At 39.0% G+C, this 16,644-nt stretch overlaps 1 protein-coding gene across 3 annotated transcripts in view; it reads right to left on the bottom strand.

Annotated features, from left to right (window-relative positions):
- Positions 1-16,644, bottom strand: part of SLC9A8 (solute carrier family 9 member A8) — a 70,317-nt gene that overhangs the window by 27,825 nt on the left and 25,848 nt on the right. For all 3 annotated transcript variants that reach the window (XM_088153439.1, XM_088153438.1, XM_088153437.1), the window contains 5 exons: positions 16,532-16,615; positions 11,421-11,522; positions 5,342-5,376; positions 4,233-4,376; positions 2,917-3,055 (listed from right to left, as the gene is read on the bottom strand). In XM_088153439.1, coding sequence (XP_088009565.1) covers positions 2,917-3,055; positions 4,233-4,376; positions 5,342-5,376; positions 11,421-11,522; positions 16,532-16,615 — 504 coding nt within the window. The remainder of the gene's footprint in view (positions 1-2,916; positions 3,056-4,232; positions 4,377-5,341; positions 5,377-11,420; positions 11,523-16,531; positions 16,616-16,644) is intronic.

Genomic DNA, 16,644 nt, shown 5'->3' with positions numbered 1-16,644 from the left:
CGAAAAGGACAAAGATACAGAAAGTGGGTACATTTATGCTTATTGGCCTGGATAGCCAATTTGATTTTTCAATTAATGATCCATTCTTATACTTCATATTCAAGGCTAAGAATGGATAATACAAACACGCTGCCTCCAATAAACTGGCTCCTGTTATTGAAACTTTTTTGGACTCCCCTTGAAATTTTTCAGATCTTTTGCCTAAAAAGGAACCTCTGAAATTCACTTTAACAGGCATTTTGCTCTATGTGATATTTCAGTAAATCTGTCCAAGATCTGCTTTTAAGAATACCTGAGTAATCACAGATCCATAAAGTTGGAGAATCGCCATCTAGAGATTATTTTGTCTAATTCTATTTCTAAAAAAGTTAACCCTGCCTCGAGGCTGTTCTAAACCTACTTTTGAAACTCTAAGCACTGGATGTTCTAATTTTCCAAGTTGCTCTACAAGCTAATTAATATTCAGTTTGAATAGTGGCCAATACAATGTTGTTAGGCTCCCACTCTCTATAGTTCCAGGCAATATGACCCATCATTAGGGATGAAGGGATGCTAAATCTAATAATATTTCAAAACCCATGGGCTTTTCATCCTAGAATTGAAAACTTCAAAGAGAATTGTTTTTATCAACACTTACAAAGAAACAAATTAAACATTTTATCTCCCTTTTATAAGCACTTTTGAAATATTTTAGATTGGGATAGTATGCCTATCTAAACCAAAGATATGGTACTGCCATTTTTTTTTTTACAATGTGACTCACACATTCCAATTAGCATGTCCAACAATCTGGCATTATGGGACTTTTGGTCCAAAACATTAATTTAAACATCTAAAAACAACAGGTTGTCTGATCCTGATCTAAAATCTTGATAATTTGTATTATTTGTCGGTCTATTGTTTTATTGTATTTTAATTAATATTTATTCTTTTACTGTAAATCGCCCAGAGTCACATCTAGGGAGATGGGCAATGACAAATGTGAAATATAAATACAAATAAATAATAATGAACTAGTGTAATTTCTCACACAAATTTCTAGTTACTGATCTGAGATAAAACAAAACACATTCAGACAACATTATCTACTGAATCCTCAGAAATAAAAATGTCTTTAACTTGGCTTCTCATGAAAAAAATAACTCAGTAAATTGTCTATTGCAATTTGAGATGCCCTGCTCCAAATGTTCCAGATGTCAACTACCACCATCCTTGACTAAGGGCTATGGTGGCTAGAGCTAGAAAAGGGGAGCTGGATGGTAGCCTAAACCAGGGTTCCTCAACCTTGGCAACTTTAAGACGGGTGGACTTCAACTTCCAGAATTTTGGGAGTTGAAGTCCACCCGTCTTAAAGTTGCCAAGGTTGAGGAACCCTGGCCTAAACCATTTAGACCTGTCCAAGTAGTGCTTTCCTTTGTTAGACATATTACATTTTGTCTAACAGATGGAATGCACAAAACACTACAAAAATGACAAAAAAATGAATATAATTTTCTCATAGGCACAGTCCACCCATAGCACATTAATTGAGCTCTACCAATATTTAATGCTCTTGCTGGTCTAATGTGTGGAATTTGGACTTACATAATATTCCTGGAGGCTTTTTTTAATCAGTATAAAAACAACAAAGATAATTGAGAGTATAATTAAATGAGAGGTGATGAAGCTGAAGTCTGCTTCAGACTTAGCTACCTAAAACTGGAAATCCAGAGGAGTGGCATAAAAGTAGTCTGTCTTCATGACCTCAGGCACATCATAGCCTAACCTAAGTTTCCCGTCAATTTTTAGCTGCCAGTCAGAAAAAGTAGAAAAGAATCCATTGCTTAAAAGGACAAGCAGTGTTAGGCTGAATCTTCATGAGAAGATGTCCAATGTCCATAATATACTATATAACCAGACTGTGCATGCAGTTCAGTAGAGAATTATTAACAATAATAATTCACCAAATAATAAAAGAATGATAGGAAGGCATGTTCAGTGACTAACAGTGAGAGCAATTCAGGATAGAACCAGTTACCTAGAGAGATAGTGGGCTTCCCTTCACTTCATGTGAAGTAGAGGCTGGACAGCCATCTGTTGAAGATACTTTAGTTTGGACTGATGACCCTGTTCAACTCTGTAATTCTATGATTTTCTATGTTTGCATACTGCTTAGCAATTTTTGTAATGAAGGCTGCTACTGCTGCTGCTGTTGTTATTATTCCTGTGTTTCTATAAGTTCCCCTTCCCACCCATGCTGTAGAAGTAATGTTAGTTTTGTTACTTACCACTACCAACTTAACCATTGTCAGCTCTTTGCACATAAAATAAGCAAATCAAACATATACTTTAACAAAAAAAGAATTATGGAATTCTACTGTTTATAGGAAAAGAGAAACTCAGAAACTCAGAACATGATGAAATAATGCTTCTGTTTACCAGATATTACTGAAAGATTACTGAAGCATACATTTTGTAATAGAAAAGCAACTCAAACTGCTATGAGATGTCAGACCTTTAGTCTGACATGAATCCATACTAAAAGAGCCGGACCACCCAGCTGGATAGACTTTTAATATAGGATAATTTCAGGATTCAATTCTAAAGCCCCCAACATGAAAAAATCAATAAGATATTTAATACATTTGAAAATTGGAACATGTACTAACATGTTATTGAAAATATAATTAAAGTACTAAAATTGCAGCAAGAAAATATACATTAGCCACATCCATTAGCACGTATGATGAGTTATTACACAGCCACTTGGGCCTTAATGAAAGTCTTGTACAAATATAAGTTTCATGCAAATCTGAAATTGTTACTCACTAGCTCTTTTCTTAAAAATATTAAGTTTTAAAAGAATAATCATCTTCAGAAATGCAACCAAGGGTCATTCAATAGCAAATGTTTATTTTATTTAAAAGCAAAGGATATTAATGCAGAAATAAGACCAGTCAGAGTCCCCAGTGCTGCAGAACCAAAGAACATCTTCAGGAAGTAAGCCAGCGCTTGTAAAAAGGTTTGCCATCCACTTACATCAGACGTATGTTCTCTTGTCAAACCTTCCGCTGTACTGAGAATAAAAACAAAACAAGGACAACCAAGGAGGTTACATATTAGAATGTTAGGTCTGGGATTACAGAATCCAGAATCTCTACATGTTTGTTGTTGTTGAAATTGCTCTTAAAATGCTTTCACTGTGATATGACTAGGGGAATGACAAAAGACATTCATTCAAGTCCTGATACAATATTTTTCAAAGAGAAACACAGCTGTGCTAAAAATCTGGAAGCCTAGACTTGTTTTTGTATTGTTGTTAACAGTGGTACAAAATAAGCCAGGAGGAAACCTACTACAGCAAAAGAAACAAAATGCTTCTAATAGATCTTTCATAGAAAAAGTACAAGGGGAAGAAGACGCAATGTTAGAGAATCAAAAATAAGGTGCTTGCTCTTCTGATCCTCAAAGCAAATGGGAATATGGGAGGAAAAAATGGCTTATGTTCTGAGGGAGGGAGGGAGGGGGCAGAAAGTACATCAGGATCCTAATGTGAATAAAGTTGGGAGGAGTTAGATCCTTGACATATAAGTTGAGAATCAGATCACATTAATATGTATACATGGAAGCCATCTATATAAAGCTTTTAAAAATAAATAAATAAAATGATATCCTTATGCATAGCATCCAGTTAATCAATGAAACTTATTTCCAGCTACATGAGTTTCAAACCAACTATCCATTTTGCCCAACAGATCATATTGATTTATTAAAATAAGAACTTTGTAAAGTTTTACAAAATAACTCCATTTCTGGCCTCAAACCCAGAAACTAATACTGCAACCAATATAAACCATGAAAGGAGACTGAACTGACACACCAGTTTCCCATATGAATTAGAATTTTTAAAAAAAATTCCTAAAGACTTCACAATGCTAAACAGTGACCGCAACACAAATTCCTGGCCTTGTGTGTAATTATGTATAGTTTATACTTCTGTGGATCTTAAGAGGAAGAATAATTGGGGCTGCTTCACGTAAGAGTGGGTGGCAAGCATCAGTTTGTCAATACATGCAATTAAGGAGGAGTGGCAGTTAAAAATTATACTAACCCAAAGAGCATAAGTGCATATTATGCACATTTCTTGCATTAAAATAAGTAGTGTTTAAAGTACCACTTTAATAGATTTTTGTCTAAATGAGCATTAATTTCAAACAGTAGATTTTTTCCTCCATGTACATGAATATACTTACTTTGTCAGGACAATTGAGACTGCATCATTGAGAATACTTTCTCCAAAGACCAGCATGTTAAGTACAGGGTCCACATTAAGAGCATTAAAGATAGCAATAGTAGCTACTGGATCAACAGCAGAGATCAAGGAACCAAATGCAAAACTGTTAGAAATAAAATAAATATATTAACATAATTTCTGAATTATTAAATGCTATTGGGCTTTGAGGCCTACTCAGCAAGCCTGGAATGGATCCATGTATTTAAATCACCATTATCCTGGAATGCATTAATGGATTTTCTCGTTTTAACAGAAGATAAATCTCATCCCATGTAGGCTAACAATTACCAATAAGAAAGATAAAAATAATATACTTTTTCAAATATTTATAAGCATTTTTATGTTAAATGGTAGGTATCTCATCCATTATACTACAATTAATCTGAAATTTTAATTTAGCATTTAATTCCCTGTTTGTTTTGAATTTCTTATAAACAGTCTTAACAGTTTGCACTTTAGTTTTTTTCCAATTTAATAGGACATCCCAAACTCCATCTGAGAATTTTATTGTAGCATCTATCCCTTCTTTTTAAACATAACATTTTAACAAATAATACACCACATAATTAATACATACTACTGTGGTATCTTTCCAAGCATTATTGTTAATTCCTCAGATCCTACCCCACTCTTATCCCACTTAAAATATAGATGCTTGCCCTCCTCTAGTCATCCTTCACCTATTTTCCAGGATTTTTCAAAAATAATACATAAAGATTTAGCTAAACTGTGGGATGCAAGTCATCTGGTCTTAGATATTAAAATTCAGCAGAGATTACCTCTTCACTACAGTTAAAAGGCTGGAGGCACCTTGCTATGCCATGTTAATTTCCCTCATATTCCATATGCACTCCGATTCATATTTCCACCTACCTACCGGAACCAGAGTTAAGCATTATATCATCACTGAAATTAACAGTGGCCACAAGTATAGTTTCCAGTGTCCTGCCTAACTAGTCTGGTCAGGAATCAAGAACCTAATAGGTAAAAGCAGTCATTGTGCTCATTGCAGCAGCCTGAAGATTCTCATAAACACACAAAGATTATATAGATTTTTTCAAAACTTACCTGTCGGTCATATTCAGTTTATAAATTAGATCAGCCTAGAAAAATTGACAAAAACAGAAACATCTTTTAAAAGTTAATGATTACTCTCTACTTCTCTTTTCCGCCTATTAATGAACTGGTGTGTTGGCTCAGGGATCACAAAGTGAGTTTGCTGGTTGGAGATTACAGCTGGATTCTGTATTTTCAAAAATGAGGAACCTACCAGATTTGCTTCCCATGAAGATTTCTTGGAAATTAAATCTTCCATGCTCACAAAGGTATTGTCTTGATCTGGATTTTTGCATATTTCAAGTAAAACTGTCTTTCCATCCCCCTCAAGAGCCTGGCATTTGATAAAGCTGTGATGAGCATTCCTATGACCTAACTAATATGGTATGCTGTCACCAAAAAGGACTGAGTTTCTCATAAAATGCTGAAGACACTCATGTGTTCAGCACGAGATGGAAGAAAACTTAGGAGTTATTCAATTTATAGTTCAGTGAAGCAAGGATCTGCTCACTGCAGCAATGTCATTTTTATTAAGATCAGATGTGAAATTAAAGACTACTAATCAATGTCATTTATGCTCAGACTAACAAACAGTGCTTTGAGTACATCATATAATATACAGTAAGCATCACGATGCTTTACATCAATGTCATAGGCATAATTCTTTTATGTAAAATAGAAAGAAATGTTACATTGGAAAATCTATGGGAGAAAAATACTAATAGATGCCCAGAGAATGAGGTGGTCTACAGAAGCTCTTTCTGAAATGAAGAGGAAGACCAAATAAACAGCCAAACTCTGCAGACTAGAAGAAATGGGGGGAAATGCCAAGGGTGAGTGACATCTGAGTTCACTCAGAGCTTTATTGGAGAAAATACAAAACATCATTCATTCTAAAGAAAAGGATGGAGGAACAAAGTTTGGTGGGGAAGTTCAAGCCTTTTGGCTTATGCTATTTTCCTATACTAAAACTCCTTTCTCTGAAGTTATTAGCCATATTAGGGAATATGTGTAGGTAAGTGGAACATACAGTGGGGCAAAAAAGTATTTAGTCAGCCACCAATTGTGCCAGTTCTCCCACTTAAAAAGATGAGAGAGGCCTGTAATTTCCATCATAGGTATACCTCAACTATGAGAGACAAAATGAGAAAAGAAATCTAGAAAATCACACTGTCTGATTTTTAAAGGATTTATTTGCAAATCATGATGGAAAATAAGTATTTGGTCACCTACAAACAAGCAAGATGTCTGGCTCTCACAGACCTGTAACTACTTCTTTAAGAGGCTCCTCTGTCCTCCACTCGTTACCTGTAGTAATGGCACCTGTTTGACCTTGTTATCAGTATAAAAGACACCTGTCCACAACCTCAAACAGTCACACTCCAAACTCCACTATGGCCAAGACCAAAGAGCTGTTGAAGGACACCAGAAACGAAATTGTAGACCTGCACCAGGCTGGGAAGACTGAATCTGCAATAGGCAAGTAGCTTGGTGTGAAGAAATCAACTGTGGGAGCAATAATTAGAAAATGGAAGACATATAAGACCACTGATAATCTCCCTTGATCTGGGGCTCCATGCAGGATCTCACCCTGTGGGGTCAAAATGATCACAAGAATGGTGAGCAAAAATCCCAAAACCACACGGGGGGACCTAGTGAATGACCTGCAGAGAGCTGGGACCAAAGTAACAAAGGCTACCATCGGTAACACACTATGCCACCAGGGACTCAAATCCTGCAGCGCCAGATGTGTCCCCCTGCTTAAGCCAGTACATGTCTGGGCCTGTCTGAAGTTTGCTAGAGAGCATTTAGATGATCCAGAAGAGGATTGAGAGAATGTCATATGGTCAGATGAAACCAAAGTAGAACGTTTTGGTCTAAACTCAACTCGTTGTGTTTGGAGGAGAGAGAATGCTGAGTTGCATCCAAAGAACACCATACCTATTGTGAAGCATGGGGGTGGAAACATCATGCTTTGGGGCTGTTTTTCTGCAAAGGGACCAGGACGACTGATCCGTGTAAAGGAAAGAATGAATGGGGCCATGTATCGTGAGATTTTGAGTGAACACCTCCTTCCATCAGCAAGGGCATTGAAGATGAAATGTGGCTGGGTCTTTCAGCATGACAATGATCCCAAACACACTACCCGGGCAACGAAGGAGTGGCTTCGTAAGAAGTATTTCAAGGTCCTGGAGTGGCCTAGCCAGTCTCCAGATCTCAACCCCATGGAAAACCTTTGGAGGGAGTTGAAAGTCCGTGTTGCCCAGCGACAGCTCCAAAACATCACTGCTCTAGAGGAGATCTGCATGGAGGAATGGGCCAAAATACCAGCAACAGTGTGTGAAAACCTTGTGAAGACTTACAGAAAACGTTTGACCTCTGTCATTGCCAACAAAGGATATATAACAAAGTATTGAGATGAACTTTTAATATTGACCAAATACTTATTTTCCACCATGATTTGCAAATAAATTCTTTAAAAATCAGACAATGTGATTTTTCTGGATTTTTTCCCCCATTTTGTCTCTCATAGTTGAGGTATACCTATGATGAAAATTACAGGCCTCTCTCATCTTTTTAAGTGGGAGAACTTGCACAATTGGTGGCTGACTAAATACTTTTTTGCCCCACTGTAGGTATAACCTACAGGGCTGTGACTGCCACAATGAGATAAAAACATCCTTCCTTAATCTACTGCAAAACTGTGGGACTTTAACTTTCATAATTTTCAGTCAGGATGGTCGTCATGCATGCTGACTGACAGTGATAGGGATGGAGGTCTAACAATTCAGGAGGGCACCAAATGGGGAATGTTAATCCATCAAAATGAATTAGAAAAATTGCTCACATAACCAATCCTTTAGCAATAAAAATTTTCCATTTAAGATCATCAATCTGAGGCCCGCCTGGGGGAACTATTTTCTTTCACTTTTTTAAACTGCTATTCTTCCTTTTCTTCTATTTAATTAATCTCAGCTTTTTTTTAGTCAACCAGAATTTAATTGATCAGAATCTCATGCAGAATTTGAATACTTGTCACAAAGTTTGTTCTTTTCAACCTTTCTGAACTTCCAGATGTGGACTTCAATTCCTAACATTCCCCAGCCTGCATGGCCATTGCTGAGAATTTGGGAATTAAAATCCACGCATCTGGAACTTGTCAAGGTTGGAAAATAGTGCTCTAGAGAGCAGGATTTGAACAAATAGATATGAAATGGGAGGAAATGGCTAAATGTAGAAGCAGTTTCTAACTGGTAATACTGTCCTTCATCAGATGTTCAAAGGCTTGAAGCAGTATTCTCCATTGCAAATCCCACACTTGAGCTGAACTACAGCTACCAATAGTCCTGGCCAGCATGGCCAAAGTTGAGAAATGATGGGACTTTGAGTTCAGCAACGTCTGATGGGTCATAGATTCCCCAGTATTGGACTATCTCCCAGGTGCACATACAGTTCCCAAAATGTTAGGTCCAACCATGAAATCTTAGGTCCAATTACACTGGACTAATTTTTAATGAGACAAAAATGAGAAAATCTTGTATAGAGTGGGAACCATCAAATTATCTGCATTTAGTTAATTTTACTAAATAAGCAAATTCAATCAAATTTAGTTTCTGTCCCAGCCTAACTCCCTTACTTGTCCTGTGGGGGTTCTTCTCATTTTTTAGAGTGTGGCTCTTGCATCTGAAAAGTTGTACACCTCTGGACTAGATTATTTTGTAGGACCCTTCCAACTCTATGTTTCTAAAATATTACATGAACACCAAACACAAACAACCCTATCTTAAATTCAAGCCACTTCTGGTTTACTACAAATATTAAATACTGGTGTTGTTACCTTGTTTTGCATTCTATAGCCTTAAAACTATGTCACAATAATTCATGTTAATGGAGATTAAAAATGCAATTCATTTTTAAAATGTTCTTATATGTAATTGTATTTTTTACTCCTTTATGGCCCTATATTGTCAAATGGATATTATGAAATTTTACAAATAAGTACATAAGTAAAGAGAAATATTTTTTTTAAAAAAACTCAAATATAAAACATAAAACCAATGTCAAAACCAAGAACACCACAACGAAGTTGGATTAACCATTATGTTGGTAAAGGTACAGTCTCTGCTGTGGCAGTAATTAATTACCTGGGAATTCGCCAGTGTGAATACTCTGCCTTTCCTCTGCTGCTCTAGGATTTAATTAAAACCCCCACAGGGTTTGCTACTCTCTCCGCTCCTTTTTAATATCTACATGAAACCACTGGGTGAGATCATCTGCCACCATGGGATGAGGTATCATCAATGTGCCAATGATACCCAGTTACACATCTCCAACCCAGGTGACTTGAGTGATGCCATGACCACCCTTTCAAGGTACCTGGAGGCTGTGGGGGTCTGGATGGAGAACAACAGACTTCAGCTGAACCCTGGTAAGACGGAGTGGCTGTGGATTAGAGGCCCCTCTGTATCCAAAAATTTATCATCTTTGGTTTTGGATGGGGTGGCACTGCTCCAGACAGATCTGGTGCATAATCTGAGAGTCCTCCTGGACTCACAACTCCTGCTCGAGGAGTAGGTGGCAGTCATGGCCAGGAGGGCCTTTGCCCACCTTCATGTGGTGCACCAGTTACACCCCTTCTTGGATCAGGAGGCTCTCCAGTCAGTCATTCACGCCCTGGTCATCTCCTGGCTAGACTATTGCAATGTGCTCTACATGGGGCGGAAGCTACAGCTGGTTCAAAATGCAGCCACGCAGATGATATTAGGTGCCCTTAGGATGGCACATGTAACACCTTTGCTGCGGGAGCTGCATTGGGTGCCGGTTTGCTTCCGGGTCCAATTCAAGGTATTGGTTATCACATTTAAAGCCCTACATGGCACAGGTCCAGGTTACCTGAGTGACCGTCTCATCCCCATTACATCAACCCGTCCCACCCAGTCAGGCAAAGAGGGCATATTGCAGACCCCATCAGCAAGAGAATGTTGGCTGGTGGGACCCAGGAAGAGAGCCTTCTGGAATATTCTCCCCCCGCCCAGGTGTGGTGGGCCCCTACCCTCCCAACTTTCCAAAAAGGTTTAAAGACCTGGCTCTGCCAGTGTGCATGGGACAATATGGGCTCTACCTATCCCTGAGGGTGGTTAGCGCCCTGACGACGTTCCCTTGAATTATCCACCAACTCCCCATCTTTCCTGGAAGCTATTTATTTATTATTAGGATTGTTTTATATTGCATTTTAATGAATTTTATCTTTGCTGTAAACCACTCATTTCAATGAGATGGGTGGTAACAAATCTGAGAAGAGAAGAGAAGAGAAGAGAAGAGAAGAGAAGAGAAGAGAAGAGAAGAGAAGAGAAGAGAAGAGAAGAGAAGAGAAGAGAAGAGGTGAAGAAAACAAGTATCACTGTGTCATATAAAGCACTGGGGGGGTTTTGTATGTTTGTTTGTTTTTATAATTATTTTTAGATAATTCAAGTCAGTGTTGACGCCTGGCAACTGCTTAGACCAGTCCCTGCAGTTTTCTTGGCAAGATTTCAGAAGTGGTTTGCCATTGCCTTCTTCCTAGGGCTGAGAGAGGATAACTGGCCCCAGGTCACCAGCCAACTTTGTGCCTAAGGCAGGACTAGAATTTACAGTATCCCATTTTCTAACCTGGTGCCTTAACCACTGCCCCAAACTGGCTCTCAAATCATTGTTTTAATTTATCTAAAAATAATTATATTTTATTATTAGCCTTTCCATAAGTCTAATCCCTTGTGAAGGGATTCTCCAATAAAAAATACCTGTTACAAGAAGTGTATGTTAGAAAAAAATACACCAAAAATGGACATATTCATAAAAATAACATTAAAAATGCATTAGGTAAAATTGCTTGCAAAGAATATGTATGGTAGGAAAAACTGCATATAAAATCCATATAGGCAACTTTCAGCTCAAATGCCATGTGACTAGACTTCTAACCATATAAAAGTTCTTCCCTTTTTTCTCCATCCTCTGATTCAGTAACTGAATTCTACATCCTTAATGAGTTCTGGAGAGCATTTCACACCACCCCAACCTTCATGCATGCAAACTTCTTCATGCATATTCTCACCTGACCAAGAAAGTAAATTCCTCCGCCAACTATGAAAGCTGAAATAGCTGTCCCAATCACAGAAAACAAGGTGATGGAGCCTATGTTCTGGAAGAAGTTCCCCTAAAATAAGAAAGTATGGGGGAGACATAACAAAAGTGAGTTGTGAAAGGGCTTTAAACCAAAAATCACCTGAAATCAGGGTCAGGACTCAGCATCCAAACATACGTAATATTTAATGTTGTACGTCATGCAATTGGGGCAGGAACTAAATTCAATAAATTAATACATGGGTTGGAGAAGAATCATATACATCTAGCATGAACAAATGGACTTTCAGATCCAGGGACATTACTATCTATGCATACTGAAGTTCACCTTTGCTTTCTTCTTTCTTGTTTGTTTGATAAGGTTGCACTACTCCATGATGACTCTGGACAGCTTACAAAAGGTAAAAACCATATAATGAAGCAGAAAAGAGAGGGCTGACCCTCCAGAAGAGAAAACCATCCAGTTCAACAGAAAAAAATCCTGTAAGTGGCTCACCACCCACTATAACCCAAGACCTGGGAGAAAAGCCATGTATTTGTTTGTTTGTTTTCAAATTTATATATCCATCTCACTGTACAAATGACTCTAGATGCTGTTACAAGTAAAAAACAATAAAATCTTTGAGAAAATGTACAAGTTAAAAACTACAAAAGGTTAAAATTAAAACTAAAAAGTTAAAACTACAAACTAAAAAGGTGGAGAGAGCATCCTCAAGCTACCAACCACCCCCAGTGCTGCGAATCCTTGTTGGGTCCTCATGCAAGTTGGCAGAGTCAGGTCTTGATGCCCTTTCGGAAGGCCAACAGAGTGGGAGCCAATCTCACCTCAGGGGTCAAGATGTTCCGGAGGGTGGGAGCCACGGCAGAGAAGGCTCTCCTCCTGGACCCCACCAGTCTCTAGGCGACAAGGTCCATAACATACCCTTTCCGCCCAACCAGGTGGGATGGGTCGTGATGGGGACAAGACGGTTCCTCGGGTATCCAGGGCCCATGCCATGAAGGGCTTTAAAGGTTATAATCAACACCTTGAATTGGACCTGGAAGCAGACCAGTACCCAGTGCAACTTGCACAGCAGAGGTGTTACATGTGCAGTCCTAGAGGTGTACATAACTGCCCGTGCCACCGCATTCTGCACTAGCTGCAGCTCCCGAATACTTTTCAAGGGTAGCCTCATGTAGAATGTGTTGCAATAGTCCATATGGGAGATGGCCAGGGCATGAGTGACTGAAAGAAGGGCCTCCCAATCCAGGAAAGGGTGCAACTGGCACAGAACACAGAGTTGAGCAAAGGCCCTCCTAGCCACAGCTACCACCTGCTCCTCGAGCAGGAGTCACAAGTCCAGGAGGACCCCCAGATTGTGCACTGGGTCGGTCTGGGGCAGTGGAACCACATCCAGAACCAAAGATGGTAAGACCCCAGATATGGAAAAGCCCCGAACCCACAGCCACTCCACCTTACCAGGGTTCAGCTGAAGCCTATTGCTCCCTATCCAGACCCCACAGCCTCTAGGCACCATGAAAGAACATCCACAGCATCACTATATTCACCTGGGACAGAGATGTATAATTGAGTATCATCCGCATACTGATGATACCTCATCCCATGGTGATGGATGATCTCACCCAGCAGCTTCATGTAGATGTTAAAAAGGAGCAGAGAGAGCACCAAGCCCTGCAGCACCCCACAAAGCAGGGGCTGCAGGCTGGACCTCTCATTCCCTAATGAAGCAAACTGGCAGCTCACAAAGCAGAGGTGTAATACGTACTCTTCCAGGAGCACACATAACTGCCTGCGCCACTGCATTCTGTACCAATTGAAGCTTTCGAATATTCTTCAAGGGCAGCCCCATGTAGAGTGCATTACAGTAGTCCAATCTGGAGGTGACTAGGGCATGAGTGACTGTGAGCAGAGCCTCCCGATCTAAAACCCAGGCCTGAAACCCGACTGGAAGGGATCCAGATAATCCATTTCATCCAGGATCCCCTGGAGCTGCAGCACCACCACCTTCTCTATCACCTTCCCCAAGAAAGGGAGGTGAGAGACTGGACAAAAAATGTCCATTGTTTTGAATGACCTTTTAAACTAAGGCAGTGTAGGAACAATATGAATTTCTGGGGGAATGCTGTTCCAGAGGGCAGGCTCAATGACAGAGAAGGCCTACTTCCTGGATCCTATCAGATTACATTATTTGATCATGGGACCTGAAGCATGCCACTTTTGTCTGCCCAGGCCAACACACACATAGACATATAATCGTTAGGTTACTAATGCTTTCCATGGTTAGCTGGGGTGAGTTTGAACCTGTCATTCCTGAATAAGTGGACAGGGACATTGGGGTTACAAACAGGGCCACCTGTTTATTAGATCCATGCCTCTCCTAGCTGATGAAGGCCAAACAGGAGGTGACATGGTTGGGTCTATGCAGTAATGGAAAGAAATTATCAGAGATAGCCAGTTACGGAAAGAAACTCCTGGAGATTGTCAGGCACTATGCCATGAAGGGCTTTATACCAACACTCTGAATTTCATGCAAAAGCTAACTGTCTCATGAAGCAGAGGAGTTACATGAGCATACCACGGCATGTCCATTGTGAACAACTTGAAGCTTCCAAGTAGTCTTCAAGGGGATCCTCATGTAGAAAACTTTGCAAAGGACATGAATAACTATTTGGAAGACCTCCCTGTCTAAGAATGGGTGCAACTGGCACACGAGATGGAGCAGTGTGAAGTCCTTTCCAGCCATAGCTTCCACCTGCTCTTCGAGAGGAGCTGTGAATCCAGGAAAAACCCAAGGTTGCACACCAGTTCCAAATGGGGAGTGCTGCTTCATCCAAAACTAAATATAGATATTCTCCAGGATCATGGCCCAATATCTACATCCACTTGGTCTTGCTAAGGTTGACCCTGAATCTTCCTCCCCATCCAGACCCTCACAGCCTCCAAACACTGGGCAAAACCTTGACAGCATCATTGGTCAGCCTGGGATTGATATATACAACTGGGTATCATCAGTATTCTGATAATACCTGACCCTGAACCTAAAGATGACTTCCCCTAGAGGCTTCATGTAAACAGAAAAGCAACTGCTCTCTAGAGCCCAACTGCAACCAAAGGGTCTCACATCTGGTTATCTGTGGGACAGAGCCTCTGAAAGCCACCAAATTTTTTTTTTTTAATGCAACTAATAGTTTAAAACATGTCTTGTCAACAGATGTGGAGATGGCCATGAATTTAGATGGTTTTAAAAGGACAGAAAAGAACCAATAGCTACTACTCTTCATAGTTTATACAGCAATATACCTTACAAACATCTGAGATACAAAAGCGGAAGAAGACCCTCACCTTTCTGACTTACTTTCAAGCTTCCCAAATGCATTTGGTCCCACTAGGAGATGCAGAATGCTGGACTAGATGGGCTTTTGAGTCAATAAGTTATAAAGCATTCATTTCTAGAGCTCTGTTTCTTCCATTTTGCTGCTATGATTTGCCATTAATATTCATACCTTCTCTTTTGTTATGGAGAAAATCATCAGGGACCTGGCCCCATGACTTTGGAATCAGCTCCCTCTTTCTCTTTGCCTCGGTGAAAGTTTGATGGCCTTTAAAAGGATATTAAAGATCTTTTTATTCAACTAGTGGGCTAGTCTAAAGCCTGGTTTTCTTATCCTATTCTCATTCATCTTGCAATTCTTAAGTTAATACCTGCTACATTTTAATTTATGGATGTGTACACATTTGGTTGTAAACTATGAAGAGTAGTAGCTATTGGTTCTTTTCTGTCCTTTTAATATGCAAGATGGTTTATTTGTCTGTATCATTAATACTTGTTTACTAGTTTAACTTAATTTTATGGGATAGAATTTTGTAATGATTGTCTTTTTCTGATTCGTATCATGCCTTGGTAATATTATTGTTATTTGCTCATAGAGGCATTCAGATTATTAGTTTTCTAAATTATGGTTTTTCTCAACCTTTCCAACTGGTAAAGAGCAGGGAGACCTACTGTACTTCCAGATAATGAATTACTGTCAAGAACATACTGTACCAGTGTTTAAACACTTGCTGTACTGCCTTACACAATTTGAGCCAGTGACGTATTCTTGCTCCGTTTCCCATATATAGTCTTTTAAGATGACAGAGGACTCTTTTTTGACAGTCTCTATACATACCATCCATGTGAAAAGAGTAGGAAAGAGGTGACTCAAACTTTGAGCATCTTCCAAAAGCCTGTTCTATTGCTAACTTTTAATATTCAAAGTTAAATTGGGATTAAAGGGTCAAAGAAGAAAATTAGTTAGATTTTAATTCCATAGGGAATTTGTAGGGCTTCATCCTGATGTTTCATCAGCTATATTTTTAGAAGTTTATTTTCTCCTTTTACTGTAAATAAAACATGGGAAATAAGAGAACTTTCCACATCCAGCAAACACATGACATTTAAGCAGAATTTCCAGAAATAAGAGGATTACAACCATTTATCCTTGTATATTTTAATTATAAGTTTTCTAATATGTAGAAGTAAAGGAAGTTCTTCTTCGTCCAGCATATTATAGCTTGGACTTGGATCTAGGACAGAAAGGTAAAGTCTTCAAACTGAGATCAATGCATTCAATGTTGACCACAGCAGGGGAAGAGAAGGACATTGGTGCAAATAATTTCCCTTCTTCCACTTGCAGCAGTGCCTATTTGCTTGATCCAATTCACTTTCACAAGTGGAAGCAACCCTTATGTGGGTAAAAGAACAGATCTTGACTGAACCTAGCACTTTTTCACAATATTCCATAGAACTTTACTCAGGTACCTGTATGTGTGTTTTAGTCTGTTGAGAGTTAGCAAAGGAGCATTGTACTCAGTAATTCATATTTATTTCAAAGCTCAAGGATAGTTCAACGCAAATATAGCCAGAAAGGGTAGTATCTGTCTGTTTGCTTTTACAGGGTTTTAGATGTTTGTTATTTTAATGGAATGTAGTATTGTTTATAGTTGGTGGATTTTGCAATATTATTTTCTGTTTGTTCTACTGTTGTAAATGACCTTGAGTAGGCCCTATACAAGCAATTGTAATAAACAAAATAACTCACTTTGTGTAATGAATACCCAGATTCAAATATAATTGGTGGAAGTAAAAGAAGAAAAAACATATTGGGACGAAACATTTCTTCTTCCTGCAAAATACAATAAACAAAAAGATATA

The sequence above is a fragment of the Python bivittatus genome, unplaced genomic scaffold (assembly GCF_059951505.1).
Source record: "Python bivittatus isolate LINGU-HERP-01145 unplaced genomic scaffold, Pbiv_v1 ctg000700_np1212, whole genome shotgun sequence".
In the NCBI taxonomy this organism is placed as follows: Eukaryota; Metazoa; Chordata; class Lepidosauria; order Squamata; family Pythonidae; genus Python; species Python bivittatus.
This window is presented reverse-complemented; position numbering and strand designations above follow the sequence as displayed.